This window comes from Pan paniscus, chromosome 2 (assembly GCF_029289425.2).
Source record: "Pan paniscus chromosome 2, NHGRI_mPanPan1-v2.0_pri, whole genome shotgun sequence".
NCBI lineage: Eukaryota > Metazoa > Chordata > Mammalia > Primates > Hominidae > Pan > Pan paniscus.
This window is the reverse complement of record NC_085926.1, coordinates 158204293-158219220: the sequence shown is the minus strand read 5'-3', so window position 1 is coordinate 158219220 and position 14928 is coordinate 158204293. Positions and strand designations below refer to the sequence as shown.

The window sequence follows — 14928 nt, the reverse complement described above, 5'->3', positions numbered from 1 at the left end:
ACACTAAAACTAACCCAGTATTTACATTTTAAAAAAATTTTAGAATGAAATCTTGGAAATTGCTCTGGATCAAAAAGGACTTACCAATGATAGAAAAATTGCTTTCATTGATAAAAATAGAGATCTCTGTATCACTTCTGTGAAACGATTTGGGAAGGAAGAACAAATTATCAAGCTTGGTAAAATAATTTTAATACATTTTAAGTTTTAATTGTCAACTTTCTTATATTTGCTGTAATAAATAATTTGAATGAATCTGGAAATGTTTTAATGTTTTGATCTTGTAATACTTCTTAGCTATTTAACCCTTTTTTTAAAAAAGTAGGAGTGAAAGTTTATTAAAAAGCTTTATTTTTGAATTTTTATTGTGTTTTATTGAGACAGGGTCTCACTCTGTCACCCATGCTGGAGTGGAGTGGCAAGATCAAGGCTCACCAAAACCTCCGCTTCCTGGGCTCAAGTGATTCTCCTGCCTCAGCCTCCCAAGTAACTAGGACTACAGGCATGTGCCACCACATCCAGCTAAATTTTTTTGTATTTTTGGTAGAGACAAGGTTTCACCATGTTGCCCAGGCTGGTCTCGAACTCCTGAGCTCAAGCCATCCACCTGCCTCCGTCTCTTAAAGTGCTGGGATTACAGGCGTAAGCCACTGGGCCCGGCCTATTTGAAAGCTTTAGAGCAGGAAAGAAAGGAAATAAAGTAAACTTGGTAGAGGGCAAGCAGGCAGCTTGAGAGATCAAGTGCACTGTTTGATCTTTGACTTGGGGTTTTATACTTTGGCATGCTTCTGGGGAGTTGCAACCCTTCTGCCCTAATTCTTCCCTTGGGTGGGCTGTCCACATGTATAGTGGCCTGCCAGCACCTGGGAGGGGCCACATGCACAGTGTGTTTACTAAAGTTATACACATGCTCACTTGAGGCGTTTTTCCCTTACCACTCCAGTGTTTCTAGAGGAAGTTTGTATACCAGTTAAACTCCTCCACCATTTTGCCTGTTAGTCATGTGTGAGCCCACTCACCTAGCTCTTGAGATCTTATTAAGAAGCTACTGATTTCCAGTTTCGGTGTTTATATTGAGAGACTACCTTTCCCTGGCACTGGCTGCAACCAATTATTATTTTAGAGAGACAGCTTAACAACAGCCTGACCATCACCTGATGGTCACCTGACATTCCTGGTGCTGGTGGCAGGGGCCTCTCCTGACTTGCTCATGTCTGCCTGACTACCTGCTGTAACATTTCCACCCTCAAGAGTCCAAGACCCCAATTCTATGGGGAAAATGGACAAAAGTCAGTCTTCTGTAACTGCTTCCTGCTGACAGAGGGGCAATGGTGGTTATTCTGTGGATCTTGGCCTCTTGCTAGCTGTCAGGGCAGGGTGGCTCCGTGGGCTGGTGAAAGCAGTATGCAGCTAGGTCCAAGGGAGACAAGAGAGGACTTCACCTCTGTCATGTCCCACTGATGGGCAGACTAGGGGTCCCCTGTAGAAGAGTGACTCTTGAATATTGAGGGGACGGTATTCCTCACTGAGGATCATCTGGAGCTTGATGGCCTGAGGGCAAGAGGATTAACTTATTAGCAAGTCTTTAGCTGCTGCAGCTAAATTGTCACTGAAAGAAAGATTTACAAATTAAAAATATAAGGGTTCTAAGTAAAGCATTCAAATATTTCTGTAAATTCTTGTGTGATTGTTTTGTATGTGTTTTTCACCATTATAGAATCAGAAAGTAGAGTCATATCTACCAGAAATTATATGGGATTTTGTTTGTCAGGCATTTTGAAGATCTATTTTTAATTCTTACATATTAAAGCTAATAGCACATTAACATTCTTTTTAAATTAAGGAACAATGGTGCATACTTTGGCATGGAACGATACATGCAATATCCTTTGTGGACTTCAAGATACTCGATTTATAGTGTGGTATTACCCCAATACAGTTTATGTGGACAGAGACATTTTGCCTAAAACATTATATGAAAGGGATGCAAGGTAACATTTTACTGCATATAATTCTGTTTTGTAGTAAATAAAACTCTAATACAGTATCATGTTTTGGCTTCTATTTTCAATCCTGCAAGGTGTTTTACACATTAGTCAGATTTATTGATGAATAAATTGTTCGGCTAAAGCTAGCTTGAGACTTAAGTGACAGAATCAAGTTGAAAGTGTGGTATGATATGAATTATTTATTTGTCCCTTATATGAATATAATTTTCAAGCTTAATATTGTGTAATGGTAGCTCAGGTAGTTTTCTCAGTGTGATCAAGTGATTTTAGTCTAGGCACTCTTTAAGATTTTTCAGGATGCACAACCTTGTGACAACTACCCAACGCTGTCACAGATTATCATTGACGTTAACACTTTCAAGAATGTAAATGTCTCTAGAATTGAATTTTTGGTTGATATTAAAAGTAGGAAAAGACCAAAGTTACTGAAATTTTTAAAAATTTATATGCTTCAGAAAATCAAACCATTTATATTCCTAAATTCTCTAACAAATAGCAAGGAGATCTCTTATTCTTGACAAAATAGGAATACAAAGGCTTCTTAATTCTAGACCTTAGCTTAGTTTTCAAATCTGTTTTGAGTTTGTTTTTAGTATTCAAATTCAAAACCTTAACAAAACTAGAGAGGCATCAAAATAAAACAGTGTATTTTTAAAAGTATTTGGACTAATGAAAAAAAATTAGTCTTTTTATTTAAAGGTCATCTCTTTTTACTTATTTATTTTTAGAGTCAAGGTCACACTCTGTTGCCAAAGCTGGAATGCAGTGGTGTAATCATGGCTCACTGCAGCCTGGGCTTAAGTGATCTTCCCAAGTAGTTAAGGCTGCAGGTGTGAGCCACTGCGCCTGGCTCACCTCTTTTTATTCTGAGAAAATAGTCTTGGAATTTAGTTTACTTTTTATTGTTTTACCCTTTAATACTTTTAAAAGCTAAAGCTATATAAATTGTTGTGATTTATCTTAAGCCTCAGGGAAAAAAAGATGATTTCAAATGCTCTTAGGAATAGCTCTCAAATATGTAATAATTTTTGCTACTTTATATAGCAAGTTATATTCAAATGTTTACATTCAAAGTTAATTCCAGGGAGAATATGTATTCAAATAAATACATTGAAATTTTTTTTGAACATATACATTCTCCCTGGAGTTAACCTTTGGGGGTGTGCCTTTTGGAGATTGGAGACTCCGTGTATATTTCACGGTCCACTCCTCAGATTTAATATACATGAAAAATTTTGCTCAGAATACAACTTTAAATTGTACTTTGCTTTTTTTTCAACAGTGAATTTAGTAAAAATCCCCATATTGTGAGTTTTGTTGGAAATCAAGTAACTATTAGAAGAGCTGATGGCTCCCTGGTTCACATCAGCATATCACCATATCCTGCTATTCTCCATGAATATGTAAGCAGTTCAAAATGGGAAGATGCTGTAAGACTTTGTCGCTTTGTTAAGGTAATTTACATTTTAGATTCATAGTTGTATATATATTTCATAGTAGTTTACCTTTGTGCAAAATGAGTAATGATAATAGGCTTAAAGGCTGGAAAAATTGTGAATAAGATCATGTCTTTTTTTATAAGTAAAGACATGGGCAATACAGAGGAATACATGTTGCTGTGTGATTTATTCTCTGAAGACGCTATAAAAATTTAAACTGTTTTTCCATACTGGCACATATAAAAATCTTCTGTGGAAGTTTTCTGAAAGTCAGGTTCCCAAGTTCTACTTCCGTAGAGATTCTAATTCATTATATCTGGATTGAGTCCTGGGCATATTTTTTAATTTCCTCAGATGATTGTTTTGTACAGCTAAGGTTAAGAATCTCTGCTTTCGGTCAGCCTTTTTCCAACTTGGTTGAATCTAGTATTTTTCAAACATGTTTGACCATAGACCTTTTTTATTGAACATCAGTGAACATTCCTTAGAATACACTTTTGTGAAATGACTTTTAGATGCTTTTTTTAACAATGGGTTGTTGGTGGTGAATAGCATCATTGTCTGGGGTAAATACCCGGAGTTTGTCATCTCACACCAAGAAAATCAAGGACGGACACATGTGGGTAGGTTAAGGAGTGGAAAGCGTAATAGGCAGAAGAAAGGAGAGAGGAGAGCAGCTCCTTGCCAGAGAGAGGAATCCAAAAAGGGAAAAGTGATGGACTGCAGCAGATTTCATAGGCAGGCTTGAGCAGGCCGTGTCTGATTTACATAGTGCTCACAGATTGGTTTGACCAGGTGTGACCTTTACATAGCACAGGGAAGGCTGGTTGCCCCACCCTAATCTTATTATGCAAATAGACTTTCCACCTGGCCAGTGCCATCTTGTCTACTCCTTACTGTACAGATGGCTGGCAAAAAGAGAAGATGGAGCTGTTGTTTGAACATCCCTAGTCCCAGGTAGCATATTGCTATGGGCACAACTACTGGCATTCATTCATGCAAGCTTCCAGCTTCCTTGTTTATATCTGCAGCTCTATTTTATAGGCTGCTCTTTGTTAGAAAAGAAAATGATTTGGGGGCTGCTTTTCATTAAAAGGAAAACCTTATCGTAAAGGACTTCTGTACCCTCACTATCTGCCTAAGTAATTTCTTCTTAACTGGTATATCAGTAGCAATCTACCATAATATCATTGTCTGAGAACTTCACTATTTCTTTGGTTCCCTATAAATTACATTTTTTGATACCTCGTCAAAAAGACTGGAAGGTTTATAACCTTGAGTTATTATTTTAAATTCAGAAATAAATCCTTAATAACTCAAAATTGAAAATTTCATTCAAAAGTTTTCTGTGTATTAATATATTTTAACAAAATGGCCACAATGAAATTCCCACATTATTTGTTTTTTTTAATGCCCTGCTCAGTAATTTTTATTTTTTAAATTAAAATATCATTTTAGTATGAGTATTTAAATCACTGCTTATTTTAAGGCAGTTCAGTCACATAGTTAAGATAATTGTTCTCATACTTTAGGAGCAAACCATGTGGGCTTGTCTAGCTGCTATGGCAGTTGCTAATCGAGATATGACTACTGCAGAAATAGCCTATGCAGCAATTGGTGAAGTAAGTAATTAATGTTTACATATATGTACATGTGTTTTTTCTTAGTGTAATTTATTATATTTCTGTTACTATCTACTTCAATATTTTTCTTTTCTTTTTTAGATTGATAAGGTTCAGTACATCAATTCTATAAAAAATCTTCCATCTAAAGAATCAAAAATGGCCCACATACTACTGTTTAGTGGGAACATACAGGAGGCTGAAATAGTACTTCTTCAGGCTGGCCTTGTTTATCAAGCAATCCAGATCAATATTAATCTCTACAACTGGGAAAGGTAATAAGAATGCTTTCCATCAATTCCAAAATCTGTTTGACCTTAATGTATTTTTCCATCTACCAATTAGTAAATTACATTTTCCACTATATTTTAGTTTCGTAACACCACAGAAGAATTTATTCATATTTATATTTGTGAATAGTTTGCAATTTATTTCTTCTCTGAACTTTTGACTGATTAAAAGTTGGGGTGTGAAGAAGAGAGGCTAGGGTGTTTCCTAAATTTTTGGTTTTAGCAACTGGAGAGATCATGACACCATACCATTTGCAGATTTGGTAGGGAAGATATTGAGTTTCATTTTAGCCAAGTTGAATTTGAAATACTCGCAAAAAGCTATAATCGTTGATTAAATGGACCTGGAGCTCATAAGAAATATCTGAACTAGAGGTTTAGATTTAGGAGTCATTAGCAAATGGATAGTAGTTGAAGCAAGAGAAATGGATGCAATTGCCTGGGGAATATGTGGAATGAAAAGACATCCACTACATTATGAGATGGATGAAAGAAAAGAAAGACACCAAATGTTATTCCATAAAACAGTCGGAAAGGCAGAGAAAAGAACCAAGAGAGATGTGTAGTACTAAGGAAAAAGAGGAAAGGATTGGTCAACAGCAATCAACAGCCTTACATTAGGCTCTCGGACAGATTGCTTTCTGAGGCAAAGTGGCATGCTGCTCTTCTCTGTGACATAAGAGGTTCCTCCCACTCATTCTCTCAGGTACATGTCTCCCAGTGAACAAAACTATAGTTTTTATGTACTCCTGATGTAGTTTGTTATGGAATTGACATATTTTTCCAGGTTTGAAGTGTCTTTCATGATCTTTGTTTCTGCCTGGGCTGAAAAATAACCCCTGTATCTGTCAATTACAAGGCTCTTTAGTTAAACTTCCTTAGATTAGAATTTCTATAGATATTTTATCTCTGTCTTTCCCTTGACTAAAAGTAACAAAAATGGCAGACGGTTAATTTTATGATTGACATACTGTAGTCTCCTTATTTAATTTATGGCTAATGATCTATACTATTCATATAATTTAGCTACTCTATTTTTGTCCCTTATTAACACAAATTCATTGTTTATCTGTACAAAGGATCATGAAAGATGTTTTTCATTCTATAAAAATAAACAGGCTGCCAGGTACAGTGGCTCACATGCTTGTAATCCCAACACTTCGAGAGGCTGAGGCAGGCGGATCACACGGTCAGGAGTTTGAGACCAGCCTGGCCAATATGGTGAAACACCGTCTCTACTAAAAATACAGAAAAAGCAGCTGGGCATGGTGGCACACGCCCGTAATCTCAGCTACTCAGAAGGCTGAGGCAGGAGAATTGCTTGAACCTGGGAGTTCCAGCCTGGGCGACCAGACCGAGACTCCATCTAAATAAATAAATAAATAAGCCATTGTCTTTGTCCTGAATTTATTCATAATTCATAAAGTTTAAGGTCACTAGTTTAGACAGTGTGAATATTTTTTAAATTTTATGTTAAATAACTTATAGAAAATTATATGTATCATTACCCAGCTAATAGAGAAATGGGGAAGAATTGTGTTTATAGCATTCTTTTGACCAGTGTTTTTGAAAAACTATGTTGAAATCATAGACACTACTCTTGCTATAGCATTCTGAATACTGTACAATTTAACAAAAAAAATTTTAAGATAATGGTCTTTATCTTAAAAAGCTTATAACCTAATGGAATTCCATTTTGTTGTCATTAATAATAGTCAAATGTCAAAATGATGAAGAGTATTGCACATAGAATGAATATTAACTACCTACTATGTAAAGGTAATGTAAAATGTTTCTGCTGTTCAGGAAGCATATAATCCATAAGGGGAAAGATAACATAAATATCTGCAAAGATAAATAATTAGAGAGATAAACAGTAATCCAGTAAAAACAATATAAACAATGGTACCAGCAGTACATAATTAACTGCTTGGTGACCATTAATAATCATTTTGCAGCATTCCTCCTTTTAGATTGATATGGTTCAGTACATCAATTCTGTAAAAAAAACTTCCATCTAAAGAATAAAAAATGACCCACATACTAATGTTTAGTGGGAACATACAGAGGTTGAAATAGTACTTCTAAACACTGGCCTCCACTTACTCAGTGGTTATGATGTGCTAGGAATTAATTGTGCTAGACACTTTCTATATATCATGTCGTTAGGTTATCTCAGCAACTCCAGAAGTTTAGATATTACCAGCCCCATTTTACAAATGAGGAAATTGAGGTTTACATATAAATAAGCACAAAATCTAGGATTTGAACCCCCAAGTTGTCTAATATCAAAGAAGAGCTCAATTTATCACTAAGCAATCAATTATCTATGGCTGGTACCATTGCATATATCATTTTGTTTTTTTTGAGATGGAGTCTCGCTCTGTCATCCAGGCTGGAGTGCGGCGGCACGATCTCGTCTCACTGCAACTTCTGCCTCCTGGGTTTAAGTGATTATCCTACTTCAGCCACCTAAGTAGCTGGGATTACAGGCTAATTTTTGTACTTGTAGTAGAGACGGGCTTTCACCATGTTGGCCAGGCTGGTCTTGAACTCCTGACCTGAAGCGATCTGCCTGCCTTGGCCTCCCAAAGCACTGGGATTACAGACGTAGCCACTGCACCCGGCCATGCTTATGTTGTTTTTACGGGATTACTATTTCTCTCTCTATTTATCTTTGCAGATATTAAATCGTCTTTCCTCTTACAGATTATATACTTCCTGAAGAGCAGAAACATTTCACATTATCTATACATAGTAGGTAGTTAATATTCATGCTCTTACTCTCTATGCAATACTCTTCTCATTTTGCAGCATTCCTCCTCTTCAAACATTTATTGGGTGTAGATACATGCAGTGAGTGAGTAGGTATCACAGAAGAAGGTGAGGAAATTTGCCTCTGATGGCCTATAATATAACCTTCTGAACATTTCTTGTACCTCCTTGACCCAAATGAAACCTACCTTTATTTGGAAGAGAAGGTAGAGAAGAGAACACCACTTCTCTACCAGTCCTCTCAAATGGAGTCAATTTATTCTCTCCACTCTACATTCCTTAGGATCCAGTGTGAGTGGAGTTGGTGTCCTTTTTGCCTCCCTCATCTTTACTTCCCTATCTTATAAAATCTCCAGTCCTTTAAGGCTTATATCATGTGTCTCTACTTATTTTTTGCTGAGACCTCAAACTTTCCCTGCTATCCTTATATCCTGTTCCCCGCATGCCCCCCTTCACCTTCCAATTCTCAGTAAGGGACCTTGTCTTGAGATCATTAGATCTCAGGGAGAGGGTAAACAAGAAGGTCAAAGAAGATGTAATGAGGAAAGAGAATGAATTCTGGGTGCTCCTCCATTCTTCTTATCTCCTGGCATCTCCTTTTCATGTGTTTCTTGCTTTTACCTAATTGTAAGTCAGTGGTTTGGTCATGTGCTGGTAGAGATCTCTGAGTCTACCTGACAAGATGATAAAGATCCCAGAGCATTGTTCCTGGATTCTGACCATTATTTATACACTACACTATCTATACACTTAAGACTCCAAAATATGCATCTCTCATCTAGCCTTCTGTTCTGCCCATATTTGCTTCCAGAATTCAATTCTCCAACTGCCTACTTAACATGTCCATTAGATATCTCACATTTTTTAGCTCAAATTTATGTTTATTCCCTCATAAACCTGGTCCTCCTCCAGCCTAATTTATCTTATCATTCTTTCAGCTGTACAAAGCTGGAAATGTAGAAGTTACTTTTAACATTTTCCTCACCTTCCCCCTCCCTATTATCAACCATTTCCCTCCCAAATGCCTCTAACACTCATCCACTTCACTACCAGTACCATTACGTAAGTTGATCCAAGTTTTTCTGCTTAATGTCATCACTGATCTCCCTATATCTACTCTGTCTCTTTCCTACCCATTCTTCACTCTGCAGTCATAGTGATCTTTTCACAATGGAAATCTGATCGTATCACTCTTGACCTCTGATTCACTTCAATAAAGCCCACTTCAGTGAAATTCATAGTTTCCCATTGCTTTTAGCATAAATATCAAGATTGGATAAGAAAGGACTGCAAATATTCAGCAAAAGTAATTATAGCTGCTAAGAAACTCTCAGGAAACTTATATATTGTTTTTATTTCAAAGTTCTACAGATATTTCTGAAACAATTTGGAGTATTTGTTCCAACTGCACATTCATTCATTCATTCAACAGATAATTAAGTGTAATCACTTGGTATTCATGAAATGGGTAAGGATTGGTTCCAGGACCCCCAGGATACCAAAATCTGGGATGCTCAAGTTCTTCGTATAAAATGGCGTAGTATTTACATATAACCTATGCACAGGGCTTGAATTTGTTTATGTACTTTAGCTGCAGGGAAGGCCCACATTGAATATGTGTATAGAACAGAGCTGTAGTAGATTTTTTGTACAAGTATAAGGTAATGGTTAAGCTATCTAACAATTTGAATTTGTTTACCTTTAATTGACTTTCTACATACAGTTCATAAGGCCCAGTAGGGAGTGGGATATACAAGTTTAATGTTCATGAGAGATGCTAGACATTGAGGGGAAAGCCAGTGAAGGAATTATCAGTCTACAGACAGTAGTTGAGGCCATGAGTATGGCTGAGGTTAATCACGAAAACTTGAGAAAAGAGAGCAGCAAGGAGATATCTGCTGAATACCAATATTTAAGGGTGTGCTTTAAGAAGAGAATTTAGCAATAGAGATCAGAAGGGATGAAAAGATGGAATTTTAAAAAATTGTTTATTATGGAAAATTTCAAACACATACAAAAGTAGAGAGAATAGTCTGAATGTACCCATCATTCACTTCGACAATGATCAATTTGTGAACAATTTCTACCCTTACCCTACCATTTATTTTAAAGCAGACGCCAATCATTATATCATTTTTTCTGTAAATATTTCAGCGTGTATCTCTAAATTTTTTTTAACATAGCCACAATATTGCGTTCATACCTTAAAAAGTAAACAGTAATTATATTCACTGTTCTTATTTCTCTGTTTCACTCATAAGTGTTTTGTTTTATGGTTTGTTTGAATCAGAATCCAATAAAGATCCACACACTGTGATTCGTTGATATGTTCTTAAATTTGTTTTAATCTATAGCTTCTCCTATTCTTTTTTGTGTTTTCTTGCAATTTTCCCATTGAAGAAACTGGACCTATAGAATTTACCATAGTGTGGACATTATTGGATCTTTGGACAAACATTGCATCTTTGTGGTGTACTTTAACATAGTCCTCTGTCCCCTGAATTAGTTGCAAATTGGTTGTTGAATCTAGGAACTTGATTAGATTTAGGTTTTTTTTTTTTTTTGATAAGACTTCATTATAGTAGTGTTAGATGTTTTTGTAATGACTGGCTGTAGTGGTTTTTCATGGTATTTTTTGTGATGTTAGTAGCCATTGATGATCATTGCCCAAATCTATTAATTTGAGCTTACAAAATGGTGATATTCTATCATTCCAGAAGGATAGAATTTGTTAGATGCTAAATACATTAGATTGCTTTTAATATCCCTGAATCTCTATATTTGTTTAAATCCTCTAGAAGGGAACAGATTTTGTTTTGTTCATATGTGATATTCCACTTGAGAAGCATAGTCTTGCTGGTTTATGCTTCTGTCTTTCATGTTTGAATTTGAAAATTGCCTGCAACCTAATAAGGTACAGCTCTTGAAGAGTTATAGGTAAGCAAGTTATCTGTTTGCTATCCACTTTGGACATTTGGTAGTAGTCTGTTCTCAAAAACTGAAGTTAAGAGAGGTAGAAACTAGAAACTCTAAATATGCATGTTAATCCTTTATGTGCATATTAATAAAAATAATTTCTAATCTACCAGTTATACAAAGTGATTTTGCTTCATTCAAGTTATGCAATAATCATATTTTGAAGCTATAACATCTTTTTATATAACTTCCTTCTATTTAAAATACATGGATTTATTCCAGCCTTAGAATCTAATGTCACATTTGTTTGGTTGCCAAATAACCATTTTAAAACTAGAGACATACTGTTCCCAAAACCCTTATATAATTTGGAGTAAGTTCCCTCCTAAATGTGGAGAAGGAACATTTTTTTACCCAGTATGTGCTTTTAGAGAACATTTAAAATAGCACATATCATTTGAATGTTTACCCTTAGCCATTGCTATTCAATCGATACATATTTTATTATAATAATAATAATGACAATGATAGATAATTCTTAGGATCTAGCATCTAAATGCAGGATTAGACATCATATTCTATTCTTTCTACATAATTAAATGTATTGATGTTTCATACCATAGTATCTCATTCGGAATTTTGGAAAAGCTCCAACCCAGAATGGATGATTTTATGTACTCCCCATTGAGAATACTTTCAGTTTTGCACAATCAAGATCTCCTTCCCTGATCATGTACAATCATAAAGAAAGAATGGGAGATGGAGCTTCTAAGGTGACAAAAAAAAAGTAGCTCATCAGTCTCCACTCACACATACACCACTGGAATCAGAGCCTTAGGGATATACATGGGGGGATTATATGGGAGACGGTTAGCAGAACTGAGGCATCTTTACTTCTGTTTCTCCTTTTTTGAGCCTCCGTGAATTGCTTTTTTGCCTTCTTTATCTTCCACTTTTCCCCTCTATATTCTAGTAACTTTACATTCTTTTCTGCCTGTTTTTTTTTCTGAAAGACGTAAGGTCACAGAGGAATGAGGGAATTTTGTGAGAATGTGTGATGGTAGCAAATACTGACCCTTGGATTTCACAATACAGTGTATGTCAATTTATATATAAGAAATCATTTTGCCCAATTTTGGCATTACCATTTATATTATATATAACTTACATTCATAATTTTTTCATATTAAGTGTTTAATATCTCTCAAAAGTCTATCAGTTGTCAATCAATACATACACCATGTCTAAAATACTTTTTAAAGTGACTATTTAGTTTGATCAATAGTAAGGCAAACCAAGCCAGGCACGGTGGCTCACAGCTATAATCCCAGCACTTTGGGAGGCCAAGGCAGGCAGATCACTTGAGGTCAGGAGTTCAAGACCAGCCTGGCCAATGTGGTGAAACCACGTCTCTACTAAAAATACAAAAATTAATTGGGTATGGTGGCGGATGCCTGTATTCCCAGCTACTTGGGAGGCTGAGGCAGAAGAATTGCTTGAACCCTGGCGGCAGAGGTTGCAGTGAGCCAAAATCATGCCACTGCACTCCAGCCTGGGCGGCAGAATGAGACTCCATCTAAAAAAAAAATAGTAAGCCAAACCAAAGCATGCCAAAAATGAACCAGATTTTCCTAGTGAAGAGTCTAGTTGCAAAAAATCTAATCAGTAGTCAGCTTTGCTAAAACAACAGACTTATAATAGTTGGCTCTGATAAATCCTGACTGGAATATTCAGAAGTCATATGTCATATTAGAAAGCAAGAGAACTTGAGAAATAATGTGCTTTTGACTATTATGATGACTGTTATCTTATTTTGAAACAAGATGACAGTGAACAGTGTAAGAGAGCTATAGTCCACTGGATTGTTCCCGACTCAACTAATATGAGTTATGCACAGGATTGCAGTGGCTGAGGTGCTGTCCAAAACCCACATGTGAAAGTAAGCCTGGAACTGAGGATTAATCTTTTTATTTTCCTGCAAATTATCATCAGTGTATATATTTTATGTCTTTAGTTTATACCACTGTTTTCAGCAGCAATTTAGTTATCATCTACCATTTAAATAAAATATTACTTTAAAAATAACTTGCATAAATATTGATTGAATTATAAAACTTAAATGACTGTCAACTTTTCCTGAGACTCAGATGGCAAAAGGCATTTTCTCAGACTTCCTAGCCTCAATTTGTTATTTTCATAAGATTTTTAATTTGCTATAGTAATAATGTAAAGATACCAGTTTTTAATTTTATAAACTCAGTATAGACTTATGAAAATGGTCAAAATAATGGGACCACTTACACTGTGGGGAAGTTCATTCACTTGAATTACAGGATGATTTCAAAAATATTTTCTTTTCTTTTTTTTGAGTCTCGCTCTGTCACCCAGGCCGGAATGCAGTGGCGTGATCTCAGCTCACTGCGACTTCCACCTCCCAGATTCAAGCGATTCTCCCGCCTCAGCCTCCCGAGTAGTTGGGGTTACAGGCATGTACCACTATGCCCAGCTAATTTTTGTATCTTTAGCAGAGACAGGGTTTCGCCATGTTGGCCAGGCTAGTCTTGAACTCCTGACCTCAAGTGATCCTCCCACCTTGGCCTCCCAAAGTGCTGGGATTACAGGCATGAACCACTGTGCCCAGCCTCAAAAATATTTTCAATGCATATTTACCACATATGTACTCTGTATTACTCACCAAAGAGAAATGTCTCCCTTCAATAAGTGTATTGGCTAGTGGAGAAAAAAGACTCATAACAATTGTACTATAAGGAGTGCTGTAATAATAATATATATATAAATGGTATGAAGCATAGATAAGATAATAGTCATTTATTTCTACAAGAAGAGCTGGTCAGGGAGAAGAGGCCATGTTTGATCTGGGCCCTGAAGTATATAAGTAGGAATTTGCAAGATGGATGAGGTAGAAAATGGTATTTCATATTGTGGAATAAACAGAGGGAAGAGCCATTTGTCTTATCCCCAGCTCCAGAACTCTACTACTCATGGAGTCTGACACAAACAATGTTAATAATCTGTTTTATTTCTCATTATAGGGCACTGGAATTGGCTGTAAAATACAAAACACATGTTGATACAGTTCTTGCTTACCGTCAAAAGTTTTTGGAGACATTTGGTAAACAGGAAACTAATAAACGATACTTGCATTATGCAGAAGGCGTAAGTATTTCACAATTTTGTATAATAATACATATGCGTTATAAGTATATGTCATATTCATCCTAATGAGACAAAATGTGAATGATTCAAATTTTGAATCTTTTAACCTCTAAAAGAATTACTTTTTGCCATATGACATCTTATTTTGACTGTAATTATAGTACTAAATTTTTCTCTGGAATCTTGCAGGCATATTTTGATTAACTCAAGTCTGTCTTCATAATATTCCATTTGTGCTAAGGTTGGGTGCTATTTGATATTTTTAGATAAATAATATAGAGGGGTGGAATAAAAGCTTCTAACTCTTAAATTTCACCTGCCACCAGCTGCCTCTTCTGCTGCAGGGGAAATATATATGCACAGAGGGCACTGACCAGAAAATGCATAGTTGGTCACTTTGTAGAATTCTAGAAAGCTAGGTTGCACCTCCTAGAAGTGCCTAGCCTAGGTAGATTTCACTACCTAGAACCAAAGAAGACTCAGCCTTTGCCTCCCAGGCTCCTACCAGAATCTCAGATTTTATTACTCTAATTAGAAGAAAGTCATTCTGGGATGCAGTGGTGCATGCCTGTAGTCCCAGCTATTTGGGAGGCTGAGGCAGGAGGACTGCTTGAGCCCAAGAATTCAAGGCCAGCCTGGGCAACATAGCAAGACCCCACCTCTAAATAAACAAATAAAAATAAAAAGAAGGAAGTCATTC

The 14928-nt window shown here is 36.2% G+C and overlaps 1 protein-coding gene across 2 annotated transcripts in view; it reads left to right on the top strand.

The window, feature by feature from the left end:
- The window catches only part of IFT80 (intraflagellar transport 80), a 142411-nt gene that overhangs the window by 116754 nt on the left and 10729 nt on the right, over positions 1-14928 (top strand). For both annotated transcript variants that reach the window (XM_055110635.2, XM_055110634.2), the window contains 6 exons: positions 44-179; positions 1844-1991; positions 3292-3463; positions 4981-5070; positions 5173-5345; positions 14105-14228. In XM_055110635.2, the coding sequence (XP_054966610.1) occupies positions 44-179; positions 1844-1991; positions 3292-3463; positions 4981-5070; positions 5173-5345; positions 14105-14228 (843 nt within the window). The remainder of the gene's footprint in view (positions 1-43; positions 180-1843; positions 1992-3291; positions 3464-4980; positions 5071-5172; positions 5346-14104; positions 14229-14928) is intronic.